General features: G+C 36.4%; 1 protein-coding gene across 12 annotated transcripts in view; it reads left to right on the plus strand.

Annotated features, from left to right (window-relative positions):
• EED (embryonic ectoderm development) overlaps positions 1 to 14,801 on the plus strand; it is a 192,238-nt gene extending 177,437 nt beyond the window's left edge. For 11 of the 12 annotated variants that reach the window (XM_053900164.1, XM_053900168.1, XM_053900165.1 and 8 more), the window contains 6 exons: positions 2,337 to 2,470; positions 4,450 to 4,555; positions 5,685 to 5,759; positions 12,897 to 13,055; positions 14,028 to 14,101; positions 14,467 to 14,801. In XM_053900164.1, coding sequence (XP_053756139.1) covers positions 2,337 to 2,470; positions 4,450 to 4,555; positions 5,685 to 5,759; positions 12,897 to 13,055; positions 14,028 to 14,101; positions 14,467 to 14,593 — 675 coding nt within the window. In that variant the 3' untranslated portion in view covers positions 14,594 to 14,801. The remainder of the gene's footprint in view (positions 1 to 2,336; positions 2,471 to 4,449; positions 4,556 to 5,684; positions 5,760 to 12,896; positions 13,056 to 14,027; positions 14,102 to 14,466) is intronic. The other variant, XM_019450021.2, reaches the window with a different exon arrangement.
• Positions 14,802 to 21,187: the final 6,386 nt, after the last annotated feature.

The following is a 21,187-nucleotide window of genomic DNA, read 5'->3' on the forward strand; positions in this document are numbered from 1 at the left end:
CATACAGCCTGTCAGGCACTAATTTCGTTTACTTGTGATATAATAAGGTTATTAGCTTACAGATGAAGGAATAAAGCGAGTAAGGCTCTGTGTTTGATCTGTACTCTTGCACTGTATACCAACACCTGGATTCTCATGAAAGAATACCTTGAACTTGTTCAATCAAAACTCACCAAGCTAACTTTTGTTTTGCTGTTTCTCAGTCATTAAAGAAAAAGGTTAAGCCAGTTAGCAATTGATCAACTTTCATCTTTCAATTTTTTTTTTTTTTTTTTTTTACATTTATTTTTGAGAGACAGAGCACAAGTGGGAGAAGGGTGGAGAGAAGGAGACACAGAATCTGAAGCAGGCTCCAGGCTCTGAGCTGTCAGCACAGAGCCCCACGCGGGGCTCAAACTCACAGACCAGGAGATGATGACCTGAGCCAGAGTCAGAAGCTCAACTGACTGAGCCACCCAGGCCCCCCTTGACATTTTTACATTATTTTAGCTTTACTTATGTTCCATTTATAACTTACTTAGTGGTTTTACAACTCTTCAGTATTTTCTTAAACTATGTAAAGGGGCACCATGTTTTGAAGCAGGTAGCATTTTAATTGGAAGTACTAAATAATTGGAAGTTGGGGTTTGTATGCTTTTGTGAGAATCATACCTAATTTCACCTACTTTGTCACCTTGGATTTTCTAAAAGTTGCAGCAGCACTCTCCTGTCTTCTGTGTCTTAAGACCCATGACTACCATCCTTTTTTTAAGAATTATAAATTAGAGCTACTGGCTCTAAGGGTGTCATGTTGCTGTTGACATTGAGGTAATTAGAAGTAGCAGCAACCAGACTTCTGAATTCAGTAAACACGAATCTAAAGCCCTTAGGCTCTTGGAAAACAGTGATCAGTTCGAAGGTTGGTTTAACACAAATACCTAGATTAATAAGGAAGATACTCTCCTCCATAGATAGAACTCTTTACTGTTCGTTCGTTCGCTCTTTCTTTCTTTCTTTCTTTTTCTTTTTATTTAAGATTTTATTTTTAGGTAATCTCTGCACCGAGTGTGTGGCTCAAGTTCATAACCCCAAGATCAAGAGTTGCATGCTCTACTGACTGAGCCAGCCAGGTGCCCTTCTATTGTTATTTCTTTCTTTCTTTGTTTTTTTAAATTTTTTTTAACTTTTATTTATTTTTGAGAGATAGAGGCAGAGCATTAATGAGGGAGGAGCAGAGAGAGGGAGACACAGAATCCAAGGCAGGCTCTAGGCTCTGAACTGTCAGCACAGAGCCCAACCCGGGGCTCAAACACACAAACTGTGAGATCATGACCTGAGCTGAAGTCAGACGTTTAACCGACTGAGCCACCCAGGTGCCCCTATTGTTATTTCTTAAAAATTTTTTTTTTAACGTTTTATTTATTTTTGAGACAGAGAGAGACAGAGCATGAACAGGGGAGGGGCAGAGAGAGAGGGAGACACAGAATCGGAAGCAGGCTCCAGGCTCTGAGCCATCAGCCCAGAGCCCGACGCGGGGCTCGAACTCACAGACCGCGAGATCATGACCTGAGCCGAAGTTGGACGCCCAACCGACTGAGCCAACCAGGCGCCCCACTCCTATTGTTATTTCTTAAAATGAGAGCAGTACACAGTCTATTTCCTCTTCTCTATAATACAGGAGGAGTTCCACTAGAAGGACTGATGTGTGAGATTTTCATTAACACATGAATCACATGCTAAATTAAAGAGCATCTCTGTGCCTCATTGCTTTATGAAATAGGTACATTAAGGTTGCTACAACGGATGATCTGTTAGCAGTCTTAACGATTGGTATATAGCAAATGAAAAAGTTAAAATACATTATTTCCTTTTTTTAGACCTTTTTTCTTTTTAAAAGTGAACTTACCTAATGTAACTGAAGTATTTTGACTTAAATATACACATAAAGCAAAATTTCAGTTGTTTAAAGACTCATTGTATAGTTTCACATACAGCTGTCAATTTCATTGTTTAATAGACAAAGAAAACTAACTTAGGTCTTTGCATCATAGAATAATTCAGCATTCTATTTACCTTCAAAATCAAGCAAAGGTAATATTTAAAAATAATTGAACAGATGAAACTAAATTCAAACAATTTACTTTCTTGACTTATATAAGCTCATATATGCTATGGTGACAAATCAGATAAAATTAAATCTTGAAATCAGTAACAGCTCTGATTTATGGGCTACATAGATGAAACTCAAAGTGTTTGTGACTTAAAATACAATTTTCACTACACTGTACCTCAGATGAAAATTGGATAGTCTAATTTGGGCAGTTTCGTATGTCTAAGCTTTTTTGTTTTACGTACAGGATTATGATCTTTTGGGTGAAAAAATAATGTCCTGTGGTATGGATCACTCTCTTAAACTTTGGAGGATCAATTCAAAGAGAATGATGAATGCAATTAAAGAATCTTATGATTATAACCCAAATAAAACTAACAGGTAAAAATTGTGCTATTTAAAACAGTTATTTCTTGCTGTTGGATTGATGATGTGTTTTACTTTATCCAAAATTTTTACATAATCCCCTACAATTTACATACCATAAAATTTACTGATTTTAAATAGAAGCCCTTTGCTTTTAGTCTAATGTTTGTGGCTCATTTTTCAAAATCCCCTTTAAATTGCGTTTTCATCTTAATTTAGTAGCATGTTTTACTTATTTAGGTATGTATATGCTTGGCTTTTTACATTATAACAATGTTAAGCTGCTTAAAATTGCTGTGGGATAGAGTAAAGGGTCCTTCTGAATAATGTTGCTAGCATTATTTGTCAGCACTTTTAATTTTTAGTCACGTCAGTAAATCCTGATTTTTTAAATGGGTTTCTTGGCTTTGATTCATGATAATGTAATTCTTTCCTTTAAATGATGATCCCTTTTTTAGATGGAGAAAATTCAAAAGCTGGAACCTCCTTCAAAAGATTTTGAGTGGGAAGTTTTCTTAATATATATAAAGATTTTCATTTTTTAAGTAATCTTTCCACCCAATGTGGGGCTTGAACCTACAACCCCAAGATCAAGAGACATACACTCCACCCTTTGAGCCAGCCAGGCAATCTTCTTTTTTTTTTATTTTTGAAAAGTTCCAATTGAAATCTGTTTTTGAAATGCTTATTTTTTTTTTATTGTTTACTTATTTTTGAGAGAGAGACAGAGTGCCGAGTAGGGGAGGGGCAGGGAGAGAGGGAGACACAGAATCCAGAGCAGACTCCAGGCTCTGAGCTGTCAGCACAGAGCCCAATGTAGGGCTCAAACCCATGAATCACTGAAGACAGACGCTTAACAGACTTGAGCCACCCAGGCACCCCTGAAATGTTTCAATTCTTTAATTCAGTAACTGTCTTTTCAGTATCTGATCAGGCTGTTAGCACTTTCACTGTAATTGTCATAAATCTCCATTTATTAACTTTGTTTACAATTCTTTTTTAACAAAGAGCTAGCATTTATTTTCTCTTTATCAAACCAGATTATTAATAGATTATCAGTTAAATTTATAACCATCAACAAATATTTAAATGCATTAACATTTATGAGACCTCAGTGGCCTCTGAGAATTAGTACAACTTCCAGATTTCTCTTTTAGAACCCAAGGGGTTAGTATAATATTTGTTTTCATATTTTCTAGAGCTTTGGAATAAATAGAAATTATATTTTACAGTTTACAGAAAGTAACATTGAGTTATGCTGGTCTTGAGAGGTTTAACCATAGATTATAATATTTATTTGGCTAAAAAGCAGTTAACATAATTACAGCAGAATTGAGAATTTATAACAGATTATGAATAACATTTTAATGTTTTAATAAAGAAAAGCTCCTAGAATTGGAATTGGGAGGAATGTATGAGAGGATTCAACCCAGCATTCTTTTTACATATGAAGGAGAAGTAAAAAGGATGTGTTGAATTGTCCAAGAGACACAGCTAATTCATGGCATATCATTCTTTTATAATTAATTTCAGTCTAAAACTGAATCACTAGATTAGAAATGTTAGGTATACTTTTAATTATCTGTAGAATGGGAAGAACTGGTAGTTGGTGGTCTTCTCACAGACATGTTTAAGCAAAATATATGTATATATATGTATGTATGTATGTATGTATAGCAGTATGTTTTACTTACCCAAATATAGGAAAAGTCTTATTAAATGCCAGATTCTTGTCAGATACCATTTCCAGAAATTGTTGCTCAAGGCAGTACTCTCATCTAGCTTTCTCTTTAGCAGTCTTTGGAATGATATGTCATTGTTCTAGAAAGATGACAATCTTTTGAAATAATCTAGATATATTGACTTTCATAGACTGTTAATGCTTAACTTTAGATAGCTTATTGTATTTTTTAAAGTTTTATAAATCTTTTAAGTGAAAATTAGTGTGATTCTACTATCCTTTTTTCTTTTAACTTTTGACATTTCCATTTCAGGCCATTTATTTCTCAGAAAATTCACTTTCCTGACTTTTCCACCAGAGACATACATAGGAATTATGTCGATTGTGTGCGATGGTTAGGTGATTTGATACTTTCCAAGGTATGCTAACTGTTGTTAAGCTGTACTTTTGTTATTTGTGTTTGTGTGAGTTGGAACTTTTCAGGGAGCACAGTTTTTTCATATAGTTTGGTAAATTGGATGGCAGATGGCAGAAATTCCTTTTTTTTTCTTCCTTGAAGTCTTATAGATTTGGAAGCTTGTTTTAGGCATAAAACATCCTGATGAATTGTTATAACTTGTGCTGTAATAATAGGAAAAATGTTAACTTGTGAGATGATATTCTTCTCTGATATCTGATGCTATAAAACAACCCAATTTCTAAAGCCAGTGGTGGGTTTTTTGGTATGTTTGTGTCCATTTTGGTAAATTTGTATTTACAAAAACAGCTGGGGTTGGCTATGGGCTGTAGTTTGCCAACCCCTGATCTCTAAAGTGTTGATGTATATTTACATATTTTTTGCTGATAATTTAGAGTAGTTGTTGGTGATGTTATCTGAACATTTAGGATTGTCATATTTGGAAAAATTGCTGTCCAGTCTCCTTTCTTGATGTGGATTTCAGGGTATTGCATATTTTCTTGGGCAGAGCCTGACTTTTTTCTTGGCCTTCCAGGTATAGTTTTTCCTTTTTTTAAAGTTTTGACCTTGAAATAATTAGATTGACAGTAAGTTTCAAAGCAGAGAAGTCCCATATTGCCCTTCACCCGATTTCTCCCACATACATCTCACATAACTATAATACAATATCAAATTTAGGAAATTGACATTGTACAATGTGTGCGTATAGTTCTATGTCATCATTTTATCACATGTGAATTTTGTCAGTTCAGGAATGTTAACAGTATGGGACCTTTTAAGATTGGTTTTTTTTCACTCAGTATAATGCCATCCAAGTTGTTGTGTGTATCAATAGTTTCCCCTTTTTATTGCTGAGTAGTATTCCATGGTATGGCTGTACCACAGTTTATTTAACTATTCATCTATTGTAGGACATTTTGGTCCTTTGCAGTTTGGGGCTATTACAAATAAAGCTTCTAATGAACAATCGTGTTCAGGTTTTTGTGTGGACTTAAGTTTTCATTTCTCTGGGATAAATGCCTAGAATGGCAATTGCTGGGTCATGGTTAAGTTTGTTTAGTTTTTTAAGAAACTGCCAAACTATTTTCCAGAGTGGCCGTGCCATTTTACATTCCCACCAGCAATGTATGAAAGATCCAGTGTCTCCGAATCTTCGCCGGCATTTGGTACTGTCACTATTTTTTATTTTAGCTGTTCTGATAGGTGTGTAGTGATACCTCATCGTGGTCTTAATTTGCATTTCCCTGATGGCTAGTGATGTTGAACATCTTTTTCATGTGCTTATTTACCATCCATATATCCTTTTCGATGATGTCTCTTCATATCTTTTGCTCATTTTCTAATTGGATTGGTTTTGTGTGTTTTTTTTTTTTTTTATTGTTGAGTCTTGAGAGTTCTTAATATATTCTGAATATGAATCCTGTGTCAGATATGTAGTTTGCAAAAATTTCTTCCAATCTGTAGCTTGTCTTTTCATCCTCTTAACAGGGTCTTTTGTAGAGCAAATGGTTTTAATTTTGACGAATTTCAATTTATTGAATTTTGTTTGAAGAAAATTATTTTATGGATTGTGCTTTTGATGTTACATTTAAAAGCTCTTCACACTCTGGATCCTAAGGAATTTTTCCTGCATTTTGTCGTGTTACATTTTATATTAACGTATCATCTATTTTGAGTCAATTTTTGTATGAGGTTTAGGTAGTAGTTCATTTTTTTGCATGTGGATAGCCAATTATTCAGCACCATTTGTTGAAAAACTATTCTTTCTCCTTTGAACTGCTTTTGCATTTTGGTCAAAGTTGTTTGGCCTACTTGTATGAGGCCTTTTCTGGTTTTTCTGTTCTATTTCCCTCTACCACTGCTATATGCGGTCTTGGTTACTGTGGCTCTATAGTAAGTCTTGGAATTGGTTAAGTGATTTCTTCCATTTTATTCTTTTTCAAAATTGTTTTAGTTATTTTGATTCCTTTGACTTCCCATTTAAATTTTAGAATAATCTTGTCTACATTTTATAAAAAATCTTGCCAGGAGTTTTATGGGCAGGGGAGATTTTGATTGCTATTATGTTAAACCTATATATCAGTTTGGTGGGGGACTAATATCTTTGCTCTGCTCTCCAGTTCATGAACATAGCTTGTCTGTCCATTTATTTAGATCTTTGATTTTTATTATCAGCATTATGTAGCTTTTTAGCGTAGAAGTCGTGTACATACTTTGTTAGATTTATACTTAAGTACTTCTCTTTTTTGTGGTTACAAATGATATTCCTTATTTCTATGTGTTTATTGCTAGTATATAGGAATGCAGTTGATTTTTACATATTGACCTTTAATCCTGTGACCTAATTCTAGGAGGGTTTTTTTTCTAGGACTTGGGATTTTTTTACATAGACTATCATGTCATCTGCAAATAGGGGCAGTTGTATAGTTTCCTTTCTGATCTTGCCTTATTGCACTGGCAGACTTACAGTTCTATGTTGAATAGTGATGTTAAGATCAGACGTTCTTGACTTGTTTCTGATGTTAAAGGGGAAAGAATTCAGTGTTTGGCAATTAGCTGTTTTTTGTAGATGTTCTCTATCCAGTTGAGAACTGTCTCCCTTACTAGTTTTTTGAGAGTTTTATCATGAAATCCTTGTTGAATTTTGTTAAATGCTTTTTCTCTATCAGTTGGTATGGTCATGTGGTTTTTCTTCCTTAGCCTGTTAATGCAGTGTATTTCTTTTTTTTTTTTTAAGTTTATTTACTTTGAGAAAGAGAAAGTGTGTGTGATTGGGGGAAGGGACAGAGAGTGGAGGACAGAGAATCCCAAGCACGCTCTGCTCTGAGCCACCCAGGCACCCTGTAATTGTTTTTTTTAATATTGATTCCAGTCCCTGGAATAAGTTTATTTGGTCATAGTGTGTAATTTTTATATATGTTGCTAATAGTTGGTATTTTGTTAAATATTTCTGTATTTTTGTTCATGAGACTGATATTAGTCTGAAGTTTTTTGTAATGTCTTTGTCTGGTTTTCCTATTGATAATACTGGCTTTATAAAATGAATTGGGAAGTTTTTCCCTCCTATTTTCTGGAATTGATAGAATTGGTGTTTATAGAATTGATGTTAATTTTAACTTCATAAATGGTTGTTAGAATTCTCCAGTTAAATCATCTGGGCCTAGAAATTTTTGAGGGAGAGTTTTAAGGATAACAGATTCAGTTTCCCTGATAGTTAAAAGAACTGACTGTTCAAATTAACTATTTTATATTGTGTGAGTTGTGGTAATTTGTGCTGTTTGAGGAATTGGTCCATTGTATCTAAAGTAAAAATTGTGTGTAGAGTTGTTTGTAGTATTCTTACTGCCCTTTGATAACTGCAAGGTCTCTACTGATGGCCCTGTTTCATTCCTGAAATTGGTAATTTATTGTCTTCTTTTTTTTGTCAGTCTTGGTAAGGACTCATCAATTTTTTATCTCTTATTTCCCATGGATGTATTTTGCTCTTTTGCCAATTTCTTAAGGTGTGGGAGCTTAGATTATTAAAAAAAAATTTTTGGGGGTGCCTGGGTGGCTCAGTCGGGTAAGTGGCCAACTTCGGCTCAGGTCATCATCTTGCGGTCCCTGAGTTTGAGCCCCTCATCAGGCTCTGTGCTGATAGCTCAGAGCCTGGAGCCTGCTTCTGTTTGTGTCTCCCTCTCTCTCTACCCCTCCCCCATTCGCGCTGTCTCTCTCTGCCTTTCAAAATTGAATAAATGTTAAAAAAAATTTTTAATGCTTATTTATTTTTGAGAGAGAGAGAGGGAGACACAGAATCCAAAGCAGGCTCCAGGCTCTGAGCTGTCAGCACAGAGCCTGATGTGGGGCTCGAACCTATGAACGGTGAGATTGTGACTGGGGCTGAAGTCAGGACGCTTAACTGACTGAGCCACCCAGGTGCTCCAAGAGAGCTTAGATTATTGAGTTGAGACTTTTCTAAAGTAAGTATTAGATGCTGTAAATTTTCCTGTCAGCACTGCTTTAGCTGCATTTCACTAATTTTGATACGAAGTGTGTTGTTTAGTTTCTAGGTGCTGGAGATTTTCTTGTTATCTTTCTCTTACTGATGATTTCAGTTTGATTCCATTGTGGTCACAGCATACTCTTGATGATCTTGGCTCTTTTAAACTTTTTGAGATTTATTGTATGACCCTATCTGAGGTATATGTTCCATAGGAGCTTGAAATGGATGTGCAGTTCTGTTTGTGTGTAAGTTCTGTAAATGTGAGTTAGCTGCTCTTGTTGATGGCGTGGTTGAATTCCATATCTGCACTGCTTTTTCTGTCTACTTATTTTATCAACTAGTGAGAGATGGGGAAGTTTCCAGCTGTAATTGTGGATTTTTCCCATACTGCTTTCAGTTGTAGGATGTTTAGCTGCTCTGTGGGTTGCTCGTTATTGCTATGTCTTAATGACTGGATCCTTTAATTTTTTTTTTTCTTCTTATTTTCTTTTATCTGGGCTTTTCCCCTAATTTCATATAGGTTATATGAACATCTTTTTTTTTTTTTTTTTTTTTTTTTTTTTTTTTTTTTTAGTAGGCTCAACACCTAACTACTATGTTAACTATGTTAACTACATGCTAACTAAACCAGCCAGGCACCCCTATGCGAACATTTTTTAGAATTCCATTTTGATTTATGTATAGTGTTGAGTACATTTCTTTATGTAGCTTTTTTGGTGTTTCCTCTAGCGGTTACATTATATATGCATATTACCTATTTTGTTACCATATCTTATATATATTATGTATTTTTGTTATGCTATCTATAAGAAAGTTCACTAGGTATAAAATATGTATAGATTAAAAGTAAAAAATTATCTAAAAATATACTACCATGCAAACATAAGTATAAATATATATTTATATAACTTGTCTGTCTACTGTGTATCAACATTTTACCACTTCATACGAAGTGTAGAAATCTTATTTCCTCTATATTATTACTTTGTCCTCCATTTATAGTATAATTGTCTTAAATATTCCCTTTATACTTGAGAACATCAAAAAGTATTAACCATTTTTGCTTCAACTATCAAACATAACTTAAAAACTCCAGAGGGAAAGGAGGGTATTGTATTTGCTCATTTTGCTTTTTCCATTTTTCTTTCATCCTGATATTCCAAGATTCCTTATATTATTTCCTTTATGTTTATAAAGGTGCCTGTAATCATTCCTTTAGGGCAGGTCTGCCAGTGACAAATTCTTAATTTTTCTTCATTTGAGAATGGCCTCATTTTTCCTTCATTCCTGAAAGGTACATTCCCTCTTTATAGGATTTTTCTGTTGACAATTCTTTTCTTGAAACATTTGAAAAATGTTGTACTCCTTCCTTCCGCGGTCTGTGGTTTCTGATGAGATACCTGACATCATTGGAATTGTTTTTTTCCTAAACATAGGTGTTCTGTCTTAACTGCTTTCATGATTTTTTTCTTATGTGTTTTTAGTTTTCAGAAGTTTGAATGTGATGTGCCTTGATACAGATTTCTTTGAATTTATCTTTTGGGGTTTATTCACCTTGAATTTGTAGTAGATTTATGTCTTTTGGGGACATAGTTCGTCCCAGATTTGGAAACTTTTCAGCCATTATTCAAATTCTTTTTTAGGCCTGCTCTCTTCCTGCCCTTCTTTTGGAACTCTAATGATATGAATGTTACATCTTTTATTTGGACCCCTGGGCCTTTGTTGTGTACATTTGTTTTCTTTTGTTTAGATTGGATAGTTTCTGTTCTAACTTTAAATTTATTGACTCTATTCATCTCCTGTTGAACCTTTCCATTGATTTTCTTATTTTGGTTATAGTAATTTTTCGGTTCTAAAATTTCCATTTGATTGTTTTTATTTTTTTTTTGGCTGAGACTTTTAATTGTTTTAAGTGTGTTTATAATTGCTCATTGAAGCATTTTTATGGTGGCTAAATCCGTGTTAGGTAGTTCCAACATCTATGTCATCTCAATGTTGGCATTTATTGTCTTTTAGCATTAAAATTGAGAATTTTAAGATTCTTGGTATGACAAGTGAATTTTTGATTGAGATCTGGATATTTTGAATATTATACAAGACTCTGGGTCTTATTTTATTTAAATCTTTTGCAGCAGGCTTCCTCTGATAAATTTTCAGCTGGGGAAAGGGAGTGCAACTTCATGATTGGCAGGTGGTGGGGCAAGTCAGATGATAGTGTCTTATTACTGTTTCCCAAGTGGTCTCCACTGACCCTGGGGGTTGTGGCTGGTGGTAAACATGCTAACTTTCTGCTGGGCCATCTCTGATACCACCCCAGCTGGAAAGGAGGAGAGTTACCTCATTATGATGAGGGATAGGGTGAGTTGAGGATGCACTTGAGGTGCATAGTTAACCACCTGAGAAGTGCTCCCCACTGGGCCTTGGCTGGTTCACATGAGGGTGGGCCCACAGTTTTTTTGTTTTTTTGTTTTTTTTTCCTGTGGTGTTTGGCTAGAATAGAGTGTTTGAAAATGTTCTCTCTTGCTATGTTGCTATCTTCCTGGTTCTTTGGCCAGAGAGAACAGGCTTTTGTTGGGATTTTTTTGGCCTTTACCTGTTAGTATGGGGGAGTTGCTGCCTTCTCTAGTATCCAGTCTGTAAATGAGGCAAAAGAAAACCAAGGAACTCAATGTGCTTCACGTCCCAAGGTTCCTAACCAGACTGCATTCTCTGTACCTTTCAGAGTCTTATGTTTGCTTTATATTTGATATTTAGTCTTTCAAGCTACAATGAGGATAATAGGAGAAAGTATATCTACTCCATCATTTTGGAAGTAAAAGTAAAAAGCCATCAGCTCTAAAATTTCTTTTCTTAGAACTTAATCAGATGATAGGAAAGAATTTCTGCATTTTAGGTTTCAGGAAGCTGACCTGAATGAACTATATTGGTGGTCTCAAATCTATTTCTGCATCAGAATCACTGGGAGAACATTGTAAAAATAGATTCCTAGGCCTCACTCCTGGAGATTCTAAATCTGGCACAAGGACCTGGGAATTTTAGTTTTAAAAAGCTTTCTAGATGATTTTTAAGTGTAGTCATCTGTTAGGCTTGTCAAATTCTTTTTAGCTCCTTAAGTTTTAGTTCTCCATGAGGGCACTCTACTAAGGGTCCTTTACCAGTGCAGTCAGTGACAAGCACTTGAAGAGCTGTGTTACAATTCTTCTGTTTTGGCCTTCCCTTGTAGAGGTTCTCATTCAGTAAGGTTGGGACCAAGATGAGTCTTTTGAGAGAAGTAGACAGGCTTTCAGTCCAATCGTGCACTTAGTTAAGAGTTATCAGAGTAGGTAATGTCCAAGGTACTTTACAGTAAAGAATTTGTATATCAGATATATAGCCCTGTGATTTCAAATGATCTAAAAAGGCAGAGAGGAAGAAAAAAAAGGGGTGTTGTTTCCTCCCTAATCTTCCTGTGCCTCTGCTGTTAAACTATTTTATAGGTCAGTGAACCTGACAGAGCTGCCGTATGTGACTGTGTAGGCTGTGTCCTGTAAAACTCCAGGAGGCACTCTACCTACACAAGAATTTCTCAGTCTAGGTTCTGTTGAGACATTGGGCTAGATAATTTTTTTTTATGGGAGAGGCCATCCTGTACATTGTACGATGTTCAACAACATCTCTGGCCTCTACCTACTAAAGGCCAGGGACATTGCCAAAGGTCCCTTAATTGGCACACCACTGACCTATAATGTGAATAGTGCCCACTGTGTTGTAATTTTTCTTCCATCGTATTCTTTACTACTTGGTGCTTAACTTAGATGTGTGCAAAGAAAGATATGATGTTACAGGATAGAGAAAGGTGTAACTTAGTCTATTTCCGTCCTATCCTCATATCAATGTCTTGATGTTAAACCACGCGTTTAATTGCCTTCTATTATAATCTTATCTCTAAGCAGGGGACACATTGAAGAGCCATCTATTTGTATACAGTTTATATAATTTTACCTTTGTTATAAAACACTCAAGTCTCTGGATGCCAGAGTATCTAGAGCTGAATTTGGTTTGGAAGAGAAATTGTGACTTCAAAATGAATATTCCAGATAATATAATGCTTTTGGGTATTGTTAAATTCTGTTGATAATATAACTTCTTGTCGTCAAGTGTGGGCATTGACTCCAAATATAAATAAATGTATATCACTGTATTTAGTAGATGGATAACCAGGTTTTAAGACTGTCAATTCTAAAAAGATAATAGAGGAAAAAAAGGCTTTTTAAAAAAAAAATTTTAAATTCAGTTCTTTACATAACATATCTTTTTTTTTTCTCATTTTTCTCTTTCAAAGTCTTGTGAAAATGCCATTGTGTGCTGGAAACCTGGTAAAATGGAAGATGATATAGACAAAATTAAACCCAGTGAGTCTAATGTGACTATTCTCGGGCGATTCGATTACAGCCAGTGTGACATTTGGTACATGAGGTTTTCTATGGATTTCTGGCAAAAGGTAGCAACATATTTTTACATTTTCAAATTACTTGACTTAGACCATTATAATTTCACTTTTCTTTTGTGCATCCATGTTCGGTTCCTTCTAAGAATCTCTACCTCAGTATTTTATATTGATTACTTTGGCTTTTGGTGTTATTTATTCTACCTTTGTGGCTCTGGACACCATCTGCAGTGCTTATTATAAATGCAATTGCAGGTGTCAATCATGGCAGTGAGGTATTTACTTTCTGTAACATGTTACTAAGATTTAATGTTTTGGTGATTAGAGTTAACCTTTGTAAGTAGATTTTTGGTAGAAAAACCTAAAGAAAAATAAACATGGGGCAAAGTACTAGTTATCTAAAAGTTTTGTGTTTTTTTTTAATTTTTTTTTGGTGTGTGCATTTATTTTTGAGAGAGAGAGAGAGACAGAGCACGAGTAGGGGAGGGGCAGAGAGAGGGGGAGATGGAATCTGAAGCAGGCTCCAGGTTGTCAGCACAGAGCCTGACATGGGGCTCTAACCCACGAATGGTGAGATCATGACCTGAGCTGAAGTCAGACGCTTAACTGACTGAGCCACCCCGGCGCCCCACCGTTATCTAAAATTTTAAGGAGATTGGTGTTAGGATTTTGTAGTAACAAATTACTTGGGTATTTACTTCTGTAAGAAAGCTTTGGAGGAGCTGTGTGTAGTTTTTGCTACAGTTCTTTACGGCAGAATAAAGAGTACATGCTAACAACGTAACTTGTAAAGTTCTTCATCAGTTTGCAGAATGCCTTCTGATTTACTCAAAGTACTTCTGTGAGGTATTAGTTGCTCTTATCCCCATTTACAAATCCGAAATTTAAGATGGCAAAGAAATAATTATAAGCATGGCCATAAGCTGGAGCTGAGGTTTTTCTGGAATATGAGTATGTCTTAGGAATGCTTGAATACTTTATAGCCTATTTTAATAATTGGATGTTTAAAAAAATGTGTTTATACAGATGCTTGCATTGGGCAATCAGGTTGGCAAACTTTATGTTTGGGATTTAGAAGTAGAAGATCCTCATAAAGCCAAGTAAGTATTCAGAAATTTTATTGATAATTACTGCCTTTTTCTTAAATGTTATGTCAGTACAGAGGAAGTAATTGATACTTAAGGTACCGTCCTCAAATCATTTTTAACATTTAAATGGCTCAGTTATTTTAAAGCATTTATCTTTTATCACAGTGACTGGTTATAAGTATCTTGGTGACAAGTTACTTTTTTAATTTAAAATGTACCCAAATTTTATGAAAATTGAGGTTGAGCTCTTAGTGATGTTTTCAATGCATTCTATAGGACTTGGAACATCTATTTGTTTTCTAATTTACTGGCTTAAGTTAGATACTGACAACATTTTCTGTGAATGGCATTTAACCTGTTGTCTTGTTTTCCCCTAGATGTACAACACTGACTCATCATAAATGTGGTGCTGCTATTCGACAAACCAGTTTTAGCAGGGATAGCAGTATTCTTATAGCTGTTTGTGATGATGCCAGTATTTGGCGCTGGGACCGACTTCGATAAAATACTTTTTCCTAATCAAAATTAGAGCGTGTTTTCTGTGTATAATAGATTAATGTATCTTGCTAGTAAGGGCACATAGAGCATTTAGAGTTGTCTTTCAGCATTCAATCAGGCTGAGCTGAATGTAGTGATGTTTACATTGTTTACATTCTTTGTACTGTCTCCTGCTCAGACTCTACTGCTTTTAATAAAAATTTATTTTTGTAAAGCTGTGTGTTAGTTTATTTTCATTGTGATAAAGAGAAATGTTGAAAGTAATAAAAGTATGCCCTTTTTTGTAGTGATCATTTTTGTAGTTCTTTTACCTGAAGAAAGCTATTATAGGGGCACCTGGATGGCTCAGTTGGTTAAGCGTCCAACTTCAGCTCAGGTCATGATCTCACAGTTCGTGAGTTCAAGCCCCGCGTCGGGCTCTGTGCTGACAGCTCAGAGCCCGGAGCCTGCTTCAGATTCTGTGTCTCCCTCTCTCTCTGCCCCTCCCCACTCATGCTCTGTCTCTCTGTCTTATAAATAAAACATTAAAAAAATTAAAACAAAAAAAAGAAAGCTATATAATGTAGTGATTAAGTGTAAGTTCTAGAACTAAACTGAATTTTAAGTTTTACTGTGCAACTATAAGCTGGGCTAAGTAACTTAACATCTACCTCAGTTTCCTCTTGTGTGAAACAGGGATAAGATACTCATAGAGTTATTAAGGATCAAATGATTAGACACGTGGGAAGCAGCCAGAATAGTACTTGATATACATGAAACCCTAAATTACATTATTTATTTTTACTGGAAATCGTATTTCCTATGTCTTCGTATTTCTTCTGTAATAATATCATAGTGATTAAATTTAAAATTTAGAGTTGGCACATATGATTTAATTAAGCTATCTGCACTATTAAAAAATATACTGCTGTTTGGTTTGCAGCTAGACCATAAGTAATCTGAGTGGATATTTTGCCATTAGAGCAAGTGAGAAGAGGACATAGAAGTTTGAATGCAGGGGGTTGAAAAATGAAAGACATGGAGTATGTACAGTGTTACTATCTGCTTTTCCAGAAAGGTATTGCTTAAGAGAAATAGATTGAGGGAATCAGACTTGAGAGTAGTTGATTGTTTGGTTCCAAACATAAGGTGCTTTGTATACACTTATGAACAAGAAGAAATAACAAGAATGAGAAAATCCCCCAGTTAGGACCAACATGACATGTGGAGGAATTAACCTGAAGCAGAGGGAATGAAGAAAACCTGAGTAATCGTAAGGTAGGAAGTAAAATGAGGGGACCCAGCATAAAGTACAAAACTGAATTTTGTCAAATTTTGAGATGATGAGACTTGTTTTTTTATAAAAACCCTGCATATCCACGAATATACCTGTATTTAATACCTTTTTGGATGTGCTCATTGCTTCTTTTTTTTTTTTTTTTTTTCTTCCTATTGCTATAAACAGCATTTTGGCTAATAGCTCAGTACACAATTATTTACATGCTCATCTGTCAGAATTAATGAAAGGGTATTTCTATTAATGTACCAAATTCACTTGCTCCAACTATATATGTTGGTACCCATTTCACTTTTGTTACTAGTTCCTATGTGTGTGTCTATAGATAAGCAGTTGGTAAACTTTTTTGTAAACAGCTAGGGAGTAAATTTTTTAGGCTTTGTGGCCCATACAGTCTCTGTCACATTCACTCAACTCTGCTGCTATAGTGTGAAAGCAACTATACACAATCTGTAGACAAATGGGCCTGGCTGTGTTCCAATGAAATTAATAAAAACAGGCAGTAGGCCATATTCAGTTCCCAGACCTATAGTTTGCTTGCCCTTGCTGTGGATACTGTTAAAACTAAATCTTGAGGCTCCTGAGATTGCTGAAAATTTAGGTCAGATAGCTCACAAAGATCACCAAATAGGCAATGAAACAAGTGCTATGAGTGATAATTGGAACAGTAACCTGTAACCTAGACCACTGAAGACCTTAGGTAACTGGAATCAGAAAATGTAAAAGCCACATTTAAAATTGCATCTCTTTCCGGGTACTCGACCCTTGACTTGCTTTCTTATTCAACATTCAATGATCTAGCATACAACGTAACTTACTTGGGTTACATTTCTCCTCCCACTGGGATATAGGCTTTATGAATGAGGGTAGATTTATTTTGCTGGTACAATCCCGGCACATAGAACAGTGCCTTGCACAAAGGTGCTCAATAAATATCTGTGGAAAAGAATGAAAAGATGCAAACAGAAAAATGAGCAAGCAGTAAAAGACTGCCAAGACTGGCCATGAAAAAGTATTTTCATTGCTACCATAATACCCAAGAGTGTCATGTGGACAGGGAGAGAGATGGTGGTTCTGGCATTTCCAGAATGTCTCCCATTTCTGTTGCAATCCTAGCCACTAATGTGCCAGTCTGCTTCAGTTGCCACCAAGCCAGAACTTTGCCCCAAACTAGTATGTCCTGAGAAAAATCCCCCCTAATTGATTTCAAGCTGGATGAGGGACTGATACCATATCCCTATTGTAGTCTTCTGTGGTGAGGCAAGGAGCTCACCAGGACAGCAGATTTTTTCAAGCCTCTCTGTACCACAATGTGAAGGCCTTGTGTAGTTTTGTTTCCTGAATAATGGGAACCAGGAATTGGCATCCATCTGGGTCTACCCAGAGCCTGATGCTTGATCTAAATTCTTTTCCAGTTATTCGCTGAGTATTCATTCTAATGCTGTAATGAGCCACAAATTTCTTCATGTAACTTCACATCATGGAACCTGTTTTCTTTCTGGATTACAAAATGCGTTTTGGACAGTGAGGACACTTGAAAGTGCACACTTAGCTCACCTGGATCTCTAGCTGAAAAGTGGGGAATAAATTCTGTTCAGATGTGTTAACATGGAGGTATTAAGCACTGTAACATTGTCCATTTAGGCCAAGATCATGTTCATTGCCTCCAAAGGAGCCAAAGTCATGATACTTTCCAGAGTGGGTGAGTAAAACAATTTTTGTGTATGGATTTCAGAAAGAAGTCTCCTGGACTCTTGTGCTTCAGTGGACCCCACAGCATTTTGGGAAAGAAATGTAGAATAATTCTCTTTACGTGGGTAATACAGAATAATTCCAGAGAAACAGGACACTTTTGGTCACTTGAGGGCCTGTTGCAAAATGAAATTGCAAGCCTCTTGTTTAAAAAGCAGGAAAAAGGCACCAATATAGTACTAAAAATGCAAAAGCTTTTTCCTTCTGTAACTTCTTAACTTACGGTATTTTAAAATTTGCTTTTAATGCCATTCTAAGTAAAAATGCCATTCTGAGTTAAGATTTTGCATTAGCATGAATTTTACCATTAATCTTCATATTGTATGATGGCAGTTTTCAGTGCAAGCATAAAAGCATCTAACTCCTATTAAAATTATGCAGTTGGTATTTCTTAGCTTGTACTTTCACGTGTGTTCAGTTCTTGCCAGTACAGTGAAAATGCAGGACAAATTAACATTTCATTTCTTGATACCACACATTCTACCAACATTCTCTGCATTTGACTTACTGATTATAGGACAAAGGAAAACAACCATCCATTATCCTATCTTTCCCTTTTTTGTGTGTCATCTTTAGTGTAAATGGTTGACTAATACAAGGAAGTAACATAAGCAAGAATAGCTTTGCTTAGTTGTTCAAGTTTCTTTAAATACCTTGTCTTCTTTGTTCAAACCAAGTTCTGGTTCACATTGAAAGCAAGGCCTCTTGGGGTTGTCAGTACCCCTGCCTACTCTGTTGTAGATGAAACATGCTTACCCTGCACTCATGTTGAGTCTTGCTGAGTTCTACACATGGTTCCAATGGAATTCTTTGCCCACGGGAATTGCAAATGCTACATATGAATAGAGAGGCAAGGGACAGTAAACATACTTTTGCACATATCCCCTCTTCACATACATGCTGCCCAGTCCCAGTGGACTTTACTTACAAAATTTAAGTTCAAAGAAAGTTACTAAGAATGTCAAGATGGGAACAGCAGAGTCATTAAACTAAGCATGGGTTCTCTCTGAGCTTAGTGTCCAGTACTACTGAATACGTTACTACTGAATACCGTGAAGCTGATTCTTCCTGGAGCCGACCTGAGGTCCTGTGCCTCCCTTTTCTCAGAAACTCCTGGCACTGACAACTCTGTTGATAGGTTCTCATTTCGTTTCTAAACTATTTAGTCTTGTTATCAGTCTCTGGCTCTATCTTGGTTTTCTTTGGTCCATTTGAATAATGAATAGAATGATTTTTCCCCCTTCTCCCCTTCTCTCCACATTTGCCCCCAAAAGAAAAATACCTTTCAGCAATAGGAAATAAGGCAGAGGCTGGGAGCCATGTTGTCCTCTGTGGGGAGGGACTTGAGTCAGAAGAAATCTATGAAGAAGGGTAGATGGTTGCTGGGGCACCTGGGTGGCTCAATGGTGACTCTCAATTTCAGCTCAGGTCATGATCTCACAGTTTGTGAGATTGAGCCCCGTGTTGGGCTCCACGTTGACAGCACAGAGCCTTCTTGAGATATTCTCTTTCTCTCTCTCTCTCTCTCTCTCTGCCCCTCCTCTGCTCACACACACACTCTCTCTCAAAATAAATAAATGAATGTTAAAGAAAAGATGGTTGCTATTGCAGACATGACAAGTATGATGAAGTCTTGGGGCATTTAGGAGGCAAAAAAATTGGCTAAGAAAGGATTGGGATATAACTTAGGTTTATCATCCCACAGGATACTGGAAAAGGGCTGGATTTAAATTAAATGGTTTTAAAGTCTCTTTTCAAGGGGTGGCTGGGTGGCTCAGTCAATTGAGCCTCCGACTCGATTTCACCTCAGATCACGATCTCATGGTTCTTGGGACGGAGCCCCGCATTGGGCTCTGTGCTGACAGTGTGGAGCCTACTTGGGATTCTCTCCCACTCTCTGCCCCTCCCCACATCTGTCTCTCAAAATAAATAAATTTAAGGAAAAAAAAAAGTTCCAGGGCGTCAAGGTGGCTCAGTCAGTTTAGCATCTGACTTTGGCTCAGGTAATGATCTCACTGTTTGTGAGTTCAAGCCCTGCATTGTTGGGCTAGCAGCTGTCAGCGCAGAGCTGCTCTTGGGATTTCCTGTCCCCCTCTCTCTGCCCCTCCCCCACTTAATCTCTCTCTCTCTCTCTCGAAAATAAACATTTTTGAAAGTTTCATAAAACAATACACTTACCATGTATGATGTATTCTGATGTTTTCTATGCCTTTTTTTTTCTTTTGGTAATGTGATTGTGACGCACTAAGTTCATTGCACAACTTAATAATCATCTCAACCTACAGCCTGACACACACTGATCTAGGGGAAATGAGCCTAGATGGCTTTTACCAAGGAAATTGGGAGCAAGACCCACATCAGGGGCTTCTGACTGGCTCAGTCGGTCAGGGTGGTGAGTTCAAGCTCGCATTGAATGTAGAGCTTACTTTAAAAGGAAAAGTGCTAGATGGTCTCTTTAACCATAAAATATAGCTCTAACGCTATAAAATTTCTAACTTCCCCTACATTCATTTATCACCTGTGGGTTTCCCCTGTTGTGTAGAAAATGACTATCATTTTGGTATTGAACTAGTGGATTTCTAAAAAGATTTCTTGCTATTTTGTGGTTATTTTCTGCTGCAGAACAAGACTTTAGTTGAATTAAAGCAGACTCATTTCACTTTCCTTGCTTCAGTTACCCCAGGCTGATGTGAAATTTACTAAGTTGGGTGATTTCTGTTACATTTCATGCAGTGAGTTGAGGGAGTGTGTATTTGTGTTTAATACCATTACATTGCAGGTTGAGAAAGTCATTGATTGTGAATATTGGCCATTATTTGATTTTTTATTTGATGGAATATTTGAACTGCTAAAGTTTTGTATAGAACCTTTTTTTGGTCCGGTTGTTCTCTTTGAAGTTTCAAAATGGTTGCCACAACTTCAGGTGTCACTTTTAGTTATGTTAATGTACAGAGGGAAAAAGTGATCATCTCTTCATGTAACTTTCTTAAAACCAAGAAACCTATCCCAGTACCCCCAGCGACTCTTTTCAGGTTTCATTGACCAGAATTGGTGTATAGGACTGGCCCTAAACCAATCATTGCAAAGGGATAGGAAAATTGTTGGTTAGATTAAGCAGGGTCTTCGTCTGGGGCTCTGAGCCTCATGGAGGAGGGATGGCTTCCTAACAAAAATAGGGTTCTGTTAGCAAGGCTGAAGGGAGGAAAATGGATGTTAAATAGATAACTACTAGTGATCGTTACAGGGAAGGAAAATTAATAAATAAAAAGTAATCACAAATTTTGAAGGAACTACATAGAAGTTAGCTTTTGCTGCATAACAGAACATTTCAAATTTATTTAACTCAGGATTCTATTTTGGCTGAGCTCGGCTGATGGTTCTGGTTTTGACTGTGTTCACTCATGTGTCTGGTCAGTTGCAAATCAGCTTGGTAGCTCTGTTCCTAGGGTTTGACTTGTTAGCTTGAGCTAGGAGGGCCAGGTGTCTTTCTTTATCCAGTAAGAAGCTAGCCTTGGCTTGTTCCTATGGTAGATTGGCAAAGTTCTAAGAACTAGAACAGACCCTTTTAAGTA

Source organism: Panthera pardus, unplaced genomic scaffold (genome assembly GCF_024362965.1).
Source record: "Panthera pardus isolate Hobbes unplaced genomic scaffold, ASM2436296v1 HiC_scaffold_12, whole genome shotgun sequence".
NCBI lineage: Eukaryota > Metazoa > Chordata > Mammalia > Carnivora > Felidae > Panthera > Panthera pardus.